Source organism: Bos indicus, chromosome 19 (genome assembly GCF_029378745.1).
Source record: "Bos indicus isolate NIAB-ARS_2022 breed Sahiwal x Tharparkar chromosome 19, NIAB-ARS_B.indTharparkar_mat_pri_1.0, whole genome shotgun sequence".
Taxonomy (NCBI): domain Eukaryota; kingdom Metazoa; phylum Chordata; class Mammalia; order Artiodactyla; family Bovidae; genus Bos; species Bos indicus.
In genome coordinates this window covers 13566669-13585250 of record NC_091778.1, presented here as the reverse complement: position 1 = coordinate 13585250, position 18582 = coordinate 13566669, and the positions used below count along the sequence as shown (strand labels likewise).

At 40.2% G+C, this 18582-nt stretch overlaps 1 protein-coding gene across 2 annotated transcripts in view; it reads left to right on the top strand.

Moving 5' to 3' along the window:
- PPM1D (protein phosphatase, Mg2+/Mn2+ dependent 1D) overlaps positions 1 to 10622 on the top strand; it is a 60863-nt gene extending 50241 nt beyond the window's left edge. For both annotated transcript variants that reach the window (XM_070774285.1, XM_019980351.2), the window contains exons 5-6: positions 4568 to 4810; positions 9146 to 10622. In XM_070774285.1, the coding sequence (XP_070630386.1) occupies positions 4568 to 4810; positions 9146 to 9703 (801 nt within the window). In that variant the 3' untranslated portion in view covers positions 9704 to 10622. The remainder of the gene's footprint in view (positions 1 to 4567; positions 4811 to 9145) is intronic.
- The last annotated feature ends 7960 nt before the right edge of the window (positions 10623 to 18582 follow it).

Sequence of the window (18582 nt, the reverse complement as noted above, 5' to 3'; positions counted from 1 at the left end):
TTGGGGTTGCAAAGAGTCAGACACGACTGAGCGACTTTCAAGTCAACAGAATCAGTGAGTTGAGGGAGAGGGCAAGTAAGTTAGTAGAAATGGCTGATATAGATTTCCTTTTGGTGGAGCTTTACTGGGAGGGAAACAGGCACACAGAAGTGAAAGGGAGAGTCCTTCAGCGAGTTCTCAGGGCTCTGGTGTTTGGCGAGTGGTGCAGCGTGCGCGTACACTGGGGGATGTGATAGACTAATGAGTTACAGATTGATGCTGCCTTTGATCAGTTGAGGTACGTATTTTTCATATTAGAAGGGGGCAAGCAGTGTTTTAAAACATCATTACATGCGATGCCTTTCTTAGGAATGCAAGGATGGCTTAACACTAAGATTTTAAAGCAGCTGAGATGAGTTTTTGCAGTTTGCCATCATTAATGTATTGAATACTGTACTATGACCAAGATCAGACAACCCCAAATAAAAATGATTACCTGTTTCCCAAGGAGAGAATGAAAAAAAACCCAGTTCTTTATTCAGTTTGAATATATAAACTTTAGGGGTAGAGCTGACAGTTAAATGACATATGTGTAATATATATTTTAATGAAGTATTTATAGTACTGTAGTAGATTATATATTATTATATAGTATACATTACAGTATGTTAATATTTAATCTTGTAACACATTAATCTATCATATTAAGTAAAATTTTTTTTCTGCTTATAGTTCATGGCACATTTCTTTTTCAAACATTTCTACTCATTTTCATTATTCAGCTCTTTCTACTGCTACTACTGCTGCTAAGTCGCTTCAGTCGTGTCTGACTCTGTGCGACCCCATAGACGGCAGCCCACCAGGCTCCCCCGTCCCTGGGATTCTCCAGGCAAGAACACTGGAGTGGGTTGCCATTTCCTTCTCCAGTGCATGAAAGTGGAAAGTGAAAGTGAAGTCGCTCAGTCGTGTCCGACTCTTAGCGACCCCATGGACTGCAGCCTACCAGGCTCCCCGTCCATGGGATTTTCCAGGCAAGAGTACTGGAGTGGAGTGCCATTGCCTTCTCTGCAGCTGTTTCTAGAGGTACTTTTAAAACAGGAAACTCTTTTCTGGAGCACATAATTTTTCTTTTCTGTTCTTTGAAACTTAACAGTTATAAATCCATTGTATGATGCTTTTTGGGGGCTTCCCTGGTGGCTCAGTGGTACAGAATGCACCTGCCAATGCAGGAGGTACGGGGTTGATTGCTGGGTCAGGAGGATCCCCTGGAGAAGAAATGGCAACCCACTCCAGTATTCTTGCCTGGGGATATCCCATGGGGCAGAGGAGCCTGGCGGGCTACAGTCCATGCGGTTGCAAAGAGTTGGACACAATTTAGCAACTAAACAACAACATAATGCTATTAGTCTTATTCTAAGCCACATTTATTTGTATAACATGAGATTGTTTAATTTGTTTTTTTCCTTTTTTACTGTTTCTGTTGGTATATCAGTTCAGTCAGTTCAGTTCAGTTGCTCAGTCATGTCCGACTCTTTGTGACCCCATAAACCGCAGCACGCCAGGCCTCCCTGTCCATCGCCAACTCCCGGAGTCCACCCAAACCCATGTCCATCGAGTCAGTGATACCATCCAACCATCTCATCCTGTGTCGTCCCCTTCTTCTCCTACCCTCAATCTTTGTCAGCATCAGGGTCTTTTCAAATGAGTCAGCTCTTCGCATCAGGTGGCCAAAGTATTGGAGTTTCAGCTTCAACATCAGTCCTTCCAATGAACAGCCAGGACTGATCTCCTTTAGAATAGACTAGTTGGATCTCCTTGCAGTCCAAGGGACTCTCAAGAGTCTTTTCCAACACCACAGTTCAAAAGCATCAATTCTTCGGCGCTCAACTTTGTTTATAGTCCAACTCTCACATCCATACACGACCACTGGAAAAACCATATCCTTGACTAGACAGACCTTTGTTGGCAAAGTAATGTCTCTGCTTTTGAATATGCTGTCTAGGTTGGTCATAACTTTCCTTCCAAGGAGTAAGTGTCTTTTGATTTCATGGCTGCAATCACCATCTGCAGTGATTTTGGAGCCCAGAAAAATAAAGTCAGCCACTGTTTCCACTGTTTCCCCATCTGTATGCCATGAAGTGATGGGACTGGATGCCATGATCTTCATTTTCTGAATGTTGAGCTTTAAGCCAGCTTTTTCATTCTCCTCTTTCACTTTCATCAAGAGACTCTTTAGTTCTTCTTCACTTTCTGCCATAAGGGTGGTGTCATCTGCATATTTGAGGTTATTGATATTTCTCCCGGCAATTTTGATTCCAGCTTGTGCTTTCTACAGCCCAGCGTTTCTCATGATGTACTCTGCATATAAGTTAAATAAGCAGGGTAACAATATACAGCCTTGACATACTCTTTTTCCTATTTGGAACCAGTCTCTTATTCCATGTCCAGTTCTAACTGTTGCTTCCTGACCTGCATATTGGTTTCTCAAGAGGCAAGTCAGGTCTGGTATTCCCATCTCTTTCAGAATTTTCCGCAGTTTATTGTGATCCACACAGTCAAAGGCTTTGGCATAGTCTGGAACTCTCTTGCTTTTTTGATGATCCAGCAGATGTTGGCAATTTGATCTCTGGCTCCTCTGCCTTTTCTAAAACCAGCTCGAACATCTGGAAGTTCACAGTTCACATATTGCTGAAGCCTGGCTTGGAGAATTTTGAGCATTACTTTACTAGCGTGTGAGATGAGTGCAATTGTGTGGTAGTTTGAGCATTCTTTGGCATTGCCTTTCTTTGGGACTGGAATGAAAACTGACCTTTTCCAGTCCTGTGGCCACTGCTGAGTTTTCCAAATTTGCTGGCATACTGTTGGTATATATTTGATCTCTATACTATATGGCTTGTATTGCTTTTTTCTTCATGTAAGTGACATTAGCCATTTATGTATGTATGTATGCCTTTGACTGGGTGGATCACAAGAAACTGGAAAATTCTTAAAAGAGATGGGAATACCAGACAACTTTACCTATCTCCTGAGAAACCTATATGCAGGTCAAGAAGCAGTAGTTAGAAATGGACATGGAACAACAGACTGGTTCAAAATTGGTCAAGGAGTACGTCAAGGTTGTATATTGTCACTCTGCTTGTTTAACTTATATGCAGAGTGCATCATGTGACATGCTGGACTGGATGAAGCACAAGCTGGAATTAAGATTGCCAGGAGAAATACCAATAACCTCAGATATGCTTTCACCCTAATGGCAGAAAGTGAAGAGGAACTAAAGAGCTTCTTGGTGAAGGTGAAAAGAGGAGAGGGAAAAGGTGGCTTAAAATTCAACATTCAAGAAACTAAGATCGTGGCATCCGGTTCTACCTCTTTCTGGCAAATAAATGGGGAAAAAATGGAAACAGTGACAGATTTTATTTTCTTGGGCTCCAAAATCACTGCAGACTGTGACTGCAGCCATGAAATTAAAAGATACTTGCTCCTTGGAAGAAAAGTTATGACATACCTAGACAGTGTATTAAAAAGCAGAGACGTCACTTTGACAAGAAAGGTCCATATAGTCAAAGCTATGGGTTTTCCAATAGTCATGTATGGATGTGAGTGTTGGACCATAAAGAAGACTGAGCACCGAAGAATAAATGCTTTCAAACTGTGGTGCTGGAGAAGACTCTGGAGAGTCCCTTGGACAGCACGGAGATCAAACCAGTAAATCCTAAAGAAAATCAACGCTCAATATTCAGTGGAAGGACTTTGATGCTGAAGCTGAAGTTCTTGGCCACCTGAGGCAAAGAGCTGACTCATTGGAAAAGACCCTGATGCTGGGAAAGATTGAGGGCAGGAGGAGAAGGGACTGACAGAAGATGAGGTAGTTGGATGGCATCGTCAACTCAGTGGACATGAGTTTGAGCAAACTCCAAGAGATAGTGAAGGACCTGAAAGCTTGGTGTGCTGCAGTCTGTGGGGTCGCAGAGTTGGACATGTCTGAGCAACTGAACAGCAACAGTGTACACATATATATGTATGTATATATAGCTGAGAACCATTTATATTTCTTTGTCTCTATAGTTGGTTCATGTCCTTTGACATTTTTTTATGTTGGGGTTGTCTTTGATTTGCAGAATCTCTTATTTTAGGAAATTGGCCCTTTGCAGTGTGGGTTTTTTTTTTTTTTTTTTTTGCCATGTATGATTATTTCATTTGTGAATTATTTATTGTAATACTTCTTAAAATTAATTTTTATTGGCGTATAGTTGTTTATCTGTAATATCTTGATGTTTACTTCCCCCTTTTAGATAATTTCTGTATAACTGTATAACTTTTCTTAAGTAAGGTTACAATGAAGACCAAGTTTCTTGCTCCCCAAAAGATAAAAATACAGATGAAATTTAACCACAGGATAAGGCTTTATTGATTTATTTTTTAATTTAGAGCAATGCTGTCTTAACATAGTTATAGGGATTGTGGATAAGGTTTGAAATTTTAATTATTTATGTAGGCCTTGTTGAACATTATTAATTTGTATTAATTTGATACAACCATAGTGGTAACGGAGTCTGAGTTATCTTCTTTTCTGTTGTTTTAAATACAGGGTGAGCATGGACAGTCTTGTGCCAAAATGCTTGTGAATCGAGCCCTAGGCCGCTGGAGGCAGCGAATGCTTCGAGCAGATAATACTAGTGCCATAGTAATCTGCATCTCTCCGGGAGTGGACAGTCAGGGACATTTCACCAGTGAAGATGAGCTCTATCTGAACCTGACTGATAGCCCTTCCTATAACAGTCAAGAAACCTGCGTGATGACTCCTTCTCCGTGTTCTACACCACCAGTCAAGGTATACAATTCTCTAGTATTTAAGCTGTAATAGATGGAATTTCTCTGATTAGTATTACATGAAAACAGTTTTCAGATTCTTTATAAAATAGGATTTTGGATTTTGTTGTGTAACTTCTTATCAGTACTTCTTATTTAGTGCTTCTTATTTAGTACCCAGAGGTATTAAAGTGCATACTGGATCTCCGTAGAACACCTAATAGACAGTGACTAGATGTGGCCCCTGAAGACTATTAACAGTATTAATATTTGGAACATACTGATTCCCTTCTAATATTATGCATGTTTGTAAGCATTTAAATTAAAAGCTTGTGATGGACTTTCATATGTGGTATTTCATTTGAACCTCATAACCCTGGAAGCTAAATAGTGCAGATAATTAATTCCATTTATAGATAATAAGAGTGAGATATTAAGCAGTTTGAATAAGATACAGAATCAAGGCTGAACTGGACCTTAGGATATCAGCCTTTAGAATTGGCTGTCTATTAACATGAATAAGAAACATCATTCCTGTTTCTTACCCATATTAATATTGAATGAATTTAAGATGTGCTCAGAAATAAGTTTAAATGCTATAGTATTTCCCTTTTTTCTGATTTCATCCCAATTTTTTCCTACTTTTTTCCAATCTTCTGCTAATAATTAGTAATATTGATAACTGCTGTGATATACCTGGCCTTCTGAGAATGTGCTTTCAGAAGAATGACCAGTAAAATGGGAAACACAGTGGAATTTTATGTCATGTATTGAGACAGTTTTTTAAGATGATCAAAGCTACACAGTACAAAGAATTTATTTAATTTTGGGTATTGTGATCCTGTATAGAGTACTTGGAAGTTTTCCATTATTGCTTTCCCATCTTTTACCTCACATATATATGGCAACTTAATTTTCCTTACATGGACTCTTCATTTAGAAATTGACAAATTAATATTTTATGCTTATTTTCCTAAAAAAATTTCTTGTGGAAACTTTCTTTTCTTTGAAAACTCTTGAATAATAATGCAGGTTGAGATCTTTTAAAGTCTCTTCATTCTCTTTTGAGTGTTATGGAGGAGCTTATGTTCATTCCAGAATTCACCAGTTTCTGCATTTGAAAGTATTCATTACTTTTGTGTTCCCTAAAGTGTTCATATTTGTAACTGAATTGTAGGTAGTGTAGAGGTGCCATAGGATGGAGGTAAGAATGAGGGGAGAGAAGATACTGTAATAGGACATTCTTAATGTATGGATTGGCATTAGTAAAATTGTACAGAAATGACACCAAGGAATAGTTTAGAACACTCTTTAAAGATTTACTTTCGGCTATCCCGGGTCTTGGTTGCTGTGCAGGCTTTCTCTAGCTGCAGCGAGCAGGAACTGCTGCTACTCTGCGTTGCAGTGCGCGGGCTTCTCGTCGTGGTGGCTTCTCTTGGTGCAGAGCGCAGGCTCTAGGCACGTGGGCTTCAGTAGTTTCGGCTCATGGACTTAGTTGCCTTGCAGCATGTGGGATCTTACCAGCCCCAGGATGGAACCCTGTCCCCTGCACTGGCAGGCAGGCTCTTAACCACTAGACCACCAGGGAAGCCCTTTAAAACATGTTTTACAATTTTGAAAAATAATGATCTAATAATTATACTAAAGTAAAGATTAGGAGATTTATGTATGGACTAACTTCTGTGTAGGCATGGTTATTTGTTAACCATTTAGCCACACCTAAATATGAAAAAATATTTAGAGCCATTCAGAATAATCACTATTGTAGGCTCTGGCCTAACAAGTAAATAAAGACAGATTTCTGCTCAAGAGATTGTGTTTTGTTTTGTTTCTTTTATCTTAGTTAACCATGGCCACTCATGAGTATCTCTGATTTATTTCATTGTTATAATAATAATCCTGTGTTTAGTAGCATCTAGATAAATATAATGACATTTTGATTGATTTTGAATGGTTTTTAAGACTTACCCATATTTAGATTAGGCACTTGAGACTAGGTTACCTATCTACAGACATGTCAACTTCTGTTTGAATCGTAAGCTAAATCGGTACTCAAATCTTTGTTTTGGGACAAACATACTAGAAATACTTCTGTTTAAGTGATATATTACTATGGCACACCTTTCTTTCTCCATCTTTCTTTAGGGCAAAACTAATTTTAGCTGTTTTTTAAGTAAGCCAAGAGCTCTAGGAAGGAGGAATGAGGAAGAGAGTTCTTTCAGAGGATTAGCACTTAGTATCAATTGCATTCTAGGCACAACTTGTAATTAGCTGTTTACTGTTGGATTGTAAATATATGGAGCTCTCAAAGTGGATCTCTGAAGTGAAACTTTGCAAGTGTGAATTTTTAGGATGTAAGCTCTCAATATCATGTGTTTTATGAACACGTAAGAAGGCTTAGCATACAGGTAGTAATTAATCTGAGATGAGTCTCAGAAGTCTAAGCCGTTGGCTGCTCAAACAGATGCGGTATATTTCCACAGAATGCCAATAGAAAGAGAAGGAAATGGAAAAGTTAAAGGAATAAGTAGGGGAAGAAAAGCCAGTCCACCTGTGGTATCAGAATAATAGTTTGTGAGTTTAAAAGAACACAGCACAACAGAAATTACAATAAATTGTGTTAACTCTAAAATCATCCCATTGTTTTTCTTTTGTAAAGAAATTCCATCTAATGTCTAAACCTCTTTGTACAAGCTAGAGCAGTTATGTTCTATTCGTATAAGTGGCCTGATGAGTATCTTTTTTTCTTGTCCCTAAGTTAGTAATGTGCTTGTTTGGTAGTAGGAAGTCTTCTGTCTACAGAATTTATCTGCTGCCTGGTCTTGTTGCAAATCCTTTTTCTATATTAAAGCAAGATGAACCTTTAGTCAACAATTACTTATGGTGAGGTATAGTTTTCTGTGATCAGTCAGTACATGCTTGTGATCAGGGTAGACATTGGAATCAACCTAATGCAGAGGGGATAAATTCACAGACAGGTTGTCGTTGATATTGCTGAAAGCCACATATGAATGTTCTAGAATAGAGACTGTTCTGTTATCCATGCTCAACACCGGTACTTCGAAATAAGACTGCTGCCCAACATCTAGTCAGTGTTAAAACAGATAAGAATTGGGCTTTCCATAAACCATGCAGTGTAAAATAAATAGATGAACCAGTGACCCCAGAAAGAAAGAAATATACTTAGGTTTTTTTTTTTTTTTTCTTAAGGGTCTTTCCTGATGGTCCAGTGGCTAAGACTTCAGGTTCCCAATGCTGGGGACCTGGGTTCAATCCCTGGTCAGGAGACTAAATTCCACATGCTGCAGCTAAGAGTTTGCATGTCGCAACCATTCTGCATGCTGCAACTCAGACACAGCACAGCCAAACAAATCAATAAAAGCATTTTAGAAAGCATGGCAGTATTCTGTTGGGGGCAGTACTACGTTAGGAATGTCAGAGTTTCTCATCTCTAGCCTCCAGTGGACCTAAAGTTGGTTTATTTTTCTTAGTAAAGCGTGTTCATGTTTATGGTTGAATTGAAATGCTTTTAGATTCCTACAGTTTCCCTTTTTCTTCTTAATTCTAGAAACATTAAAGGAAACATTACTTTTATAAATATGCTTTTTTATAAAGCACTTTTTCAAAAGGTGTTTATTCCTAGGGAATTTTATATCAGAAGGTGACTAGTAATATATCTTTATTTACCATTCTAAATACAAAAGGATTTACTTAGGCTTTTCGGAAAATATTTTATTAAATTTGATTTGACTGAAAGAGGAAAGATTGAGGGAAATGATACACATTTGGGGAAGAGGAAGTATTTATGCTTAAAATTTGCCCTTGAGAAAGTTATTAAAATAGTGATTTTATAAACTATTAAAATAGTGGAAGATTTTTATTTGATAGGAACAATGTCCTCCCATCTCTTGTCTGGAGATGGGAGGAGATTCCGAAAACATTTAGCTTCGGGGCACTGCACCTAAAGCAGTGCACACCGTGCCTCCCAGTGAGGCTTTTAAGCAGCAACCTGCAAGTTCCACGTGACTTTCGTTTGTATCTTTGCATGTTGCCCTAGCCATACTTAGCACAGTCCCATATATCCTACTTTCTCAAATCCCAGAACAGCATCTAGTGTTGAGGAGATGGGTGCAAAGCAACAATCTGAATTTCCATTGTGACAGAATTGCTTTAATGTCACACTTTACATTTTCCACACTACTAAATATTCAGAAATTAAATATAGAAAGTAGGAAATAAACCCCCCAAGTAAACAATTTTGTCATTTATTCTAATGAAACCCTTTCATTTCCCCAATGGTTAAGCTGAATTCTAGGACAAATTATTTCTCACTTGGTCTTACCTTCCTGTTTTTCAGCCCCTGGAGGAGGACCCATGGCCAAGGCTGAACTCCAAGGACCATATACCTGCCCTTATCCGTAGTAATGCCTTCTCAGAGAATTATTTAGAAGTCCCACCTGAGATAGCTCGAGGGAATGTCCAGGCTGCAGTCATATCCTCAAAAGATCCAGAGCCACTAGAAGAAAATTGCACTAAAGCCCTGACTTTAAGGATACACGATTCTTTGAATAATAGCCTGTCCGTTGGCCTGGTGCCTACCAATTCAACAAACACCATCACGGACCAAAAAAATGTGAAGATATCGAGCCCGGGTCAAATGAAAGCCCAGGAAGTTGAAAGAACCCCTCCGGCAAACTTCAAAAGGACATTGGAAGAATCCAACTCCGGCCCTCTAATGAAGAAGCACAGGCGGAATGGTTTAAGTCGTAGTAGTGGTGCTCAGCCTGCAAGCCTCCCCACAACCTCCCAGCGCAAGAACTCTGTTAAACTTACCGTGCGACGCAGACTCAGGGGCCAGAAGAAAATTGGAAATCCTTTACTTCACCAGCACAGAAAAACTGTTTGTGTTTGCTGAAATACGTCTGGAAATTTTTTCCAAACTTCTTAAGAGGGCTCTTTTGAATTTGGTGCCGAAGTTGAACTTTTTTTAAGGGGACAAAATAAAAATAGTATGAATTTGACTTTTTGGAATTCAACAATTTTAGCCTGGCCTTGTACTTGCTTGTATTATAAATGTGAATTTTGTAGATGTTAGGGTGTAAGTTGCTGTAAAATGTGTGTAAATTTGTATCCTTCACACAAACTCAGTCTGTTACTCTGATACACAGTAAATGTAACAACAGGGCTAAAGGTTTAAAAAAAAAAAGAATCTATTAGATTTTAGAAATACATTAAAACTTTTAAAAATGCTTATTAAGAAATTTGTATGTCACTTGTGATGAAAACTACACAACTTTTTAAAGTAAATTATTAAGCAAACTGGAAAAGTGATGTATTTTCATAGTGACCTGTGTCCCACTTAATGTTTCTTAGAGACAGCTAGTGTCTTTTTTAAATTATTTTTTATTTCTAATTTCATAATCCAGAACTAAATTTTTCATAGAAGCCGAAGTGTTGAGCCATGCAAAAGTAGCTGGGTGTTAGTCTCCTTGTCCTAATTAAAATACTATGCAGTATCTCTTATTTCATTCAGTAGCATTTTTTCTAAAACATTAACCATCATATTTGCTCACCAGATCTTTGAAGTAGAAGGAGGTATGTTTGCCTAAAGAGATGCCCTTTTCAATCATCCCAGACATTCAGTGGCATTAATAAGTCTTAAAGTAGTTATATCCTCTTCTCGTGTTTGCATAAAATATGTGAAGTTTTTCTTGCTATTTCAATAATGGATGGTGCTGCTAATTCCCAACATTTCTTAAATTATTTTATATATCGTACAGTTTTCATTGATTATATGGATATGTTTGTTCATCTAATAAATCAGTGAACTGTTACTGATGTTGCTGAATTATTGTTATTGGTTTGTTTTAATGATATATATTAACTTTGTGTTATGCCATGATCAAGCTTTAGAATAACAACTTAAAATGTATGTAATGTTCATTTTTGCACTCTTTAATTTTAACGGAGAGTACATCAACTCAGGCTAAATATACAATAAGAATATGATTAGGTCAGTTATGGTTTATAAGTTATGGTTTGTAAGAATTTGATGAAATATTATGTAGCAATTGAAAGTGAATAAAACTGTATTATTTGAAAAAACTAAAAGGAACTAATACTGAAATACTAAGAGTATGTCGTTTTGGTGTGATGAGTTGCTTTACAAAGAGAACTTTTGAAAATGTATGACTTTAGAATAGGACTCTGAATGAGACCTCGAAGAGTTAACTCATGCATTCAGCACTGACCATGCACCAATGGTAGGCTAGGAACTGTGCACTTGGAAGCATACTAGCTGTAAGAGGATTAATTGAGAACAAGTGCTCCAGGTGAAACATTAATCTTGGCTAGTTTTTTAAGACTAGAGATAGATCCTGGTGGCTCAGACAGTAAAGAGTCTGCCTGCAACGCAGGAGACCCAGGTTCGATCCCTGGGTTGGGAAGATCCCCTGGAGAAGAAAATGGCAACCCACTCCAGTATTCTTGCCTGGAGAATCCGGTAGACAGAGGAGCCTGACAAGCTACAGTCGATGGGGTTGCAAAGAGGTGGGTGTGACTGAGCGACTAACACTTTCAATTTCTTTTTTCAAGACTAGAGTTTGTTTTTCAGATCTTTCCAAGATAATGAAAGCAAGTAGCAAACACTTTTGGACTCACTTTTTTGTGAAAGATTTTTTTCATCTTTATTTTTCAGATCAACTTTTTAATGTAAAAATGTCAGAATTTTTCCTAGATTATATTTTTAGTATAATAGAGTCCAGTTTCATACCATACTAGTAGCTGTCTAATACGGTAAACATTTTTGGTTTGAGATACATAACTGAAAGGTAAAATTAACTTTTTTTTTTGGTATGTGTTCTAGGGCTGTTTTTAGGCCTGTTCTTTTAAGGAGGTAAAGATGTCATGCAATCGCAAATAATGTTTTAATGTTTCTATTTTTATTAAATTTTATTTGCTTATCACATATAGATCAGAAGTGTAATGCATGATGGAAACTTCATAATGTATAAAATGGGTACATAATGAATACACCCTCACTTTAGTCCTCAGGGTAGCCAACAAGTCTACACAAAGACCTACAGCTTTACATGTATTTTTCTCTTTCATATATATCTTGGAGATTTTTCCATATCAGAACATCACAGAGCCTCCTCATTCTTTAGTATTCTACCCTGGCTATGTTATTTAACTATGCTACTACTTAACTGGGTCTTCCCAGGTGGTTCTTGTAATGCAGGAGACGAGAGTCTGACTCCTGGGTCGGGAAGATCCAGTGGAGAAGGAAATGACAACCCACTCCAATATTCTTGTCTCAGAAATACCATGGACAGAGGAGCCAGCAGGCTGCAGTCCATGACTTCACAAGAGTCGGACATGACTTAGAGAGTAAACAACAACTACTACTTAACCATGTCCGCTGAAAGGAAAACAAACACAATTTCTTTTACTGAAGGTGCCAGATGTGTGGGTTTTCCTATACCAAGAAATGCTCCAATATTCTGCAGATGCCAACTGGGTGTCCTACAATTTATTGTGACACTGTCCATCGGATCCCACAGAGCTCAGTCTCGTAGTGCTGCCTACACTTAAGATACCAATTGCAAGTCCCAGATTGTCACCTACGTTTCTCCTTTGTTGTTCAGTCACTAAGTTAAGTCCAGTTCTTTGTGACCCCATGGACTGCAGCATGCCAGGCTTCCCTGTCCTTTGGTATCTCCTGGACTTTGCTCAAACTCACGTCCATTGAGTCGGTGATGCCATCCAACCATCTCATCCTTGTGTCCCCTTCTCCTCCTGCCCTTCATCTTCCCCATCATCAGGGCCTTTTCCAATGAGTCCGTTCTTCTCATCAGGCCAAAGTATTGAAGCTTCACCATGTCTTTCCTATGAATATTCAGGACTGATTTACTTTAGGATTGACTCGTTTGAGCTCCTTGCTGTCCAAGGGACTAAAGAGTCTTCTCAAGCACCGCAGTTCAAAAGCATCATTTCTTCAGTGCGTACCCTTTGTTATGTTCCGACTCACATCCATAATAGCTACTGGAAAAACCATAGCTTTGACTATAAGGGACCTTTGAGGTGGTTGCGGCACAGGTTGCTGCAAGCTCTTCCTGCGCCAGACCCTTAGTGACCTTTGGAACAAGGAGGGTGAGGGTCCTGGCACCTTTCCCCTCGGTGCAAGTTTTCTCGAAGCTTTTGCTAGCCAGGCCTTGTGGCCGCCTCCGTGAAAACCACTCCTGGGTGCAGCCCCATGTGGCCGGCTGTACTGTGCCGCTGGGCCAGACGATGGCCAGGAAGCTGCTGCTGAGGGCCCCTGCTCTCCGTGTCCTCTGCTTTCCAAGCCCCCCAAGCCTGCCCTGCTGCCTGCCAGCCCATGAACACCCGCCACACTGGCTACCGAGTCTTCTCCGTCAGCTCCGTGGCCGCCAGAACTGAGGTAGCCAAGCGTTCTGCTGCTTGCTGCTTGAAAACATACTCAAGAGATGAGTGTTCGTTGGAAAGGAAAAGTTGATTTATTCAGGACGTCAGCAACCTGGGAGAAGGCCGACTAGTGTCTAGTGTCGAAAAGCCAGCTCCAAAGATTCTGCTTGACCATGAAAGTTTTCAAAGGGAGAATCATTTGAGGAGGAAGGGTAAGTGTCTTCCTTATCTTCCCCTGTGCAGGCTTTCTTCTGATTGGTCAATGGTGAGGTAGAAGGTTCCAGGAATCTTGTGCTCAGCCTTAAAATACCATTCTCCACCCAGGTGGGGCCTCATTCCTACTGAAGAACTCAAAGGACGTTGTTATACGCCTTGAGGAGGAGCCACGACCCTGCCCCGCAGCTGCACTATTATTTCTTGACTGTTCCTCCTTTGTTTCTGCTTCCCCTCCCTTCCCTGATAATAAGCACCTGTTTAAATCTGCGGAACTCAGGGAAGGTCAGGAGGCTGAATGAACCCTGTTTCCTACAAACAAGAAATGGGGGACACGGAAAGGAGTGTATCAGAGGGTATGTATCAGGTAGTTATATACGCCCCTTGGGGAGGAACTAGGACTCTCTCATCACTGAACTCTTGTATCTTGACTGCTTTTCCATTGTTCCTGTAGTCCCTTACTTCCTTAAATGTCATGAGTTACTGACACCTGTTCAAGGGCACGCATTGCAGCCGGGCTTAGATTACACAGTGGCTTGGGCCAAAACTGCGTCTCTTCTGTCGAGAAAACCAGGCTTGGTTTTCTTTCTCCAGGGACTCCCTACCCTTTCTGTTCTTCTTTGTATCCTCTCTTTTTTGAGATCTTCTTTTTTTTCCATTCACGTCAAGAGTGTTCATAATTGCTTGCAAGCGCATTTGTGCAATTTTGCTTTAAAGTGTCAGATATGATTCTTTGTCATTTAAGTATTGGCATCTGTTGATTTTTGCATGTGAATTGAGATTTTTCCTGGTTCTTTATATACCACGTGATTTTTAAAAAATCATTGATTTTTGGCTGTGCGGGGTCTTCGTTGCTATGCATGGGCTTTCTCTAGTTGCAGCAAATGGGGGCTGCCTTCCTTGTGGTGTGCAGACTTCTCATTGCGGCGGCTTCTCTTGGTGCAGAGCATGAGCACTGGAGCGTGTGGGGCTCAGCAGTTGCTGCATATGGGCTCAGTAGTTGTGGCTCGAAGGCTACAGAGCACAGGCTCAGTAGTTGTGGCACACGGGATCCTGGACCAGGGCTTGAGCTGGTGTCTCCTGCATTGCAAGGTGGACTCCCAACCCCTGGGCCACGGAAATCCCTACCATGTAATTTTGGATTATATCCCAGATGCTTGACTATTATGACACTTTATTTAGCTCTTATGGAGATCATTGATATTTTTGTTTTAGTAGGCAGTCAATCCGGTTAATTCATGCTGTTACAGGAAAGAAAGTGGACATGAGAGAATGGTCACTTGCCACGTCCCAGGCAAGTCCCGAGGATGGCTGCTAAACGTGGGTTCTTGGCTTCATGAGGGAAAGGACTCAAGAGCCAGTCATCGTAGAATGAAAGGTTTATTCAGGGAGACACTCCACAGACAGAAAACGGGCCATCTCAGAAGGTGGGAGGTTGTCAGTTTTTATTAGGGTAATGAGTGAGAAGATTATTCCAACTGTTTTGGGGAAGGGGCAGGGATTTCCAGGAATTGGGCCACTGCCCACTTTTTGGCCCTTTATGGCCAGCCTTGGAACTGTCATGGTGTCTCTGAGCAAGTCATTTAGCTCACTGATGTATTGTGCGTGTGTGTGTGCTCAGTCGATCAGTTGCTCAGTTGTGTCCAACTCTTTGGGACCCCGTGGACTGTAGCCCACCAGGCTCCTCTGTCCATGGTATTTTCCAGGCAAGAATATTGGAGTGCGTTGCCATTTCCTTCTCCAAGAGATCTTCCTGATCCAGGGATCAAACCAGCAACTCTTGTGTCCTGCATTGGCAGGCAGGCTCTTTACCATTAGCACCATCTGGGAAGACCCGCTGATGTATTACAATGAGCATATACTGAGGCTCAAGGTCTAGTGGAAGTCAGGCATCCGCCATCTTGGCCCCACCTTGGCTCTTACTAATCTGTATTGGCTCTTCAATGGCTGTCATTCTCTTAAAGGTTGTACCCTCCCCATTCCTGTCTCAGTGCTGCATATTTTAACACTCCTTCCGTGGGTTGTGGTTTCAGTCTCGATTCATTTTTGGGACCTGGGCAGTGATCTATCTGCCAGTTTAGTTCTCAGAGTCTTTGATATGCTGATTAGGATAAGATTCATGCCTAAGGTATTCAGTGGAATCACTGTCCAGAGCTGCCCCCTCTCCAGAGTCTCCATGAGCTTTCCCTTTCTTTGGGGGTTCCTCTTTTTCAGGCAGAAAGCTGAGGTTCAGGGACCATGCACTTCTGTCATTGTGCCTGCATTTGGTGTTTAAATGGGTTAACATCTTTGAGTCTTGGTCCTCACGTGTAAAATGCAGAGCAGCATACTACAATGACTGGTATATAGAGCTAAATAAATGTTTCCTAATATTAAATTTTTAGCTTCTCAAAACTGTTACTACAGATTCAGTTTTCACTGATTTAAGCAAACTTTATCCAAGTTTATGTATGTGAAGGGGAAATAAATTATGCTATGGGCATCGAATAAGAGTTGATGAAACTAATTTTTGGTCTTCAATCAATAGTTTTAATTTCTAGTGTCTTTAAGTATAAATGTGTGTGTGTGTGTGTGTGTGTGTGTGTGTTGGTAAGTCATGTCTGACTCTTTTGCGACCCCATGGACTATTGCGTGCTAGGCTCTTTTGTCCATGGAATTTCCCAGGCATGAATACTGGAGTGGGTTGCCATTTCCTTCTCCAGGGGATCATCCCACCCCAGGGATCATCCCACCCCAGGGATCAAACCTGTCTCTCCTGAATTGGCAGGCAAATTCTTTACCACTGAGCCACCTGGAAAGTCCTTAAGTATAAACACCAGCTCCAAATTGTAAGATAAATTGTTGGGGTTCTGACACCTAATTTTTCCTGTTAGTGAATAGAGTCTTAAGGGGAATATAAATGAAACACAAACAATCCCTTCTGTTAAAGAGTTTACATTTTAGCTAAATAGGCAATGCAATTATACATTAATCCTGTAGAAAAGTTACAGAGTAGTACTAATGTGTCAAAGATAAAGGGCAACCATACTTCATGGTTTACCTTATTTTCCTTTGGCTTATTTATTTTTTCAGCCACACCATGTGGCATATGGGACCTTAGTTCTCTGGCCAGGGATCGAATCCATACCCCTGCACTGGAAGCACAGAGTCTCAACCACTGGACCACCAGAGAAGTCTGTCTTAATTATTAATAGAGCCTCACTTCATGAAGCTTTCCTAGCTAGGATGATAAATTACATGACCGCTTTATAGATAACAGTTTTAAGAGAATGACAAAGTGAAAGAAAATTATCACTGTATTTTCAGAAAGTTGGCTGGGCCTGAGAATGAGCAGAGTGGGCTAAAGAGATCTGTGGGTTAGGCTGAAGGCACCAAGATAATAAAGAAATACTTAGAATTTTGAATAGCAATGTGGGAAATGGTGTTTCAGAAACCACAGTTATCTAGTAATATCCAGGGCAGAAAAATGGCAGGCACTGTTGTAATTAAATAGATATGAAGTGATATAACCTTGGATTATGTCGGTTTTGCAATTCTAAAGTTTCAAATTCTAATTTTTAGAGATTACCACAAACGATAGTGTGCAAAAGTTTCAGCCTAATGAACGCATCAGAGAATGCCCACGGAGTGAATAAGTAATATACTTGTACTCACAATTGGAGGATTTTAGAGAAATATAATGTTATTTTCATTTCATTTACTTTTTAAATTGATTTTTTAATGGGCATGTAATTGTTTTACAGTGTTGTATTAGTTTCTGCCGCACAATAGGAATCAGCTATAAGTATACATATATCCTCTCTGTCTTGAGCCTCCCTCTTACCCTCCCCAGAGAAATGTAATTCTTTTACACATTCATTAATTTTATTTATTTACGTATTATTTTTGGCTGTACTGGGTCTTGGTTGCTGTGCACGGGTTTTCTCTAGTTGTGGCGAGCAGGGGCTACTCCTCTTCGGGGTGCTTTGGCTGCTCATTGAGGTGGCTTCTCTTGTAGCAGAGCACAGGCTCTGGGGTGCGTGGGCTTCCGTAGTTGCGGCACACGACTTAACTGCTCTGTGGAATTTTCCCAGACCAGGGATCAAACCCATGTCCTCTTCATTGGCAGGCAGATTCTTAACCACTGGAACACCAGGGAAGTCCAAAATGTAACTTTTTTAATAGACATTTAATTTTAAAGAGCAGTTTCAGGTTCGCAGCAAAATTAGAGCGGGAAGGTACAGATTTCCCACTTAAGTCCCCTGTTGTTCAGTCGCTCAGTCATGTCCGACTCTTTGTGACCCTGTGGACTGCAGCACGCCAGGCTTTCCTGACCTTCACCAGCTCCCGGAGCTTGCTCAAACTCATGTCCATTGAGTCGGTAATGCCATCCAATCATCTCATCCTCTGTCGCCCCCTTCTCCTCCTGCCTTCAATCTTTTCCAACATCCGGGTCTTTTCAAATGAGTCAGCTCTTCACATCAGGTGGCCAAAGTACTGGAGCTTCAGTTTCAGCATCAGTCCTTCCAATGAATATTCAGGACTGATTTCCTTTAGGATTGACTGGTTGGATCTTCTTGCTGTCCAAGATACTCTCAAGAGTCTTCTCCAATACCACAGTTCAAAAGCATCAATTCTTTGATGCTCAGCTTTCTTTAGGACCGACTCTCACATCCATACATGACTACTGGAAAAACCATAGCTTTCACTGTACGACCTTTGTTGGCAAAGGAATGTCTCTGCTTTTTAACAAGTCCTCCACATACAAATTCTGTTCTCAGGGCGTGTTTGTAGGTCCAGTTTGTTCATAACAACTCAATTAACACAGCTGACTATACAGTACTGTACTGTAGTATGTTTATTATGCTTTTCACAAAAATAATACATATAAAACAAACACAAAAAATAAAGACAACATTTTTAAAGTTACAGTACAGTACCTTGAAAAGCACAGTAGTACCAGCTACATCCCTGCTGCTTTCACACTTGTTTCCAGACCTGCTGGGTGTGAAATAAAGATACCGTATTACTGTATTCTATACAATACTGTGCAGTAAAGTACACAAAAGCACAACCACTTGTAGAGGACGCACGCTCATGACAATGTACACCTGATGCATGAACTAACCTACCTTATTAGACATACAAATGCACGTTTGCATCTCTGAACGTTCACAA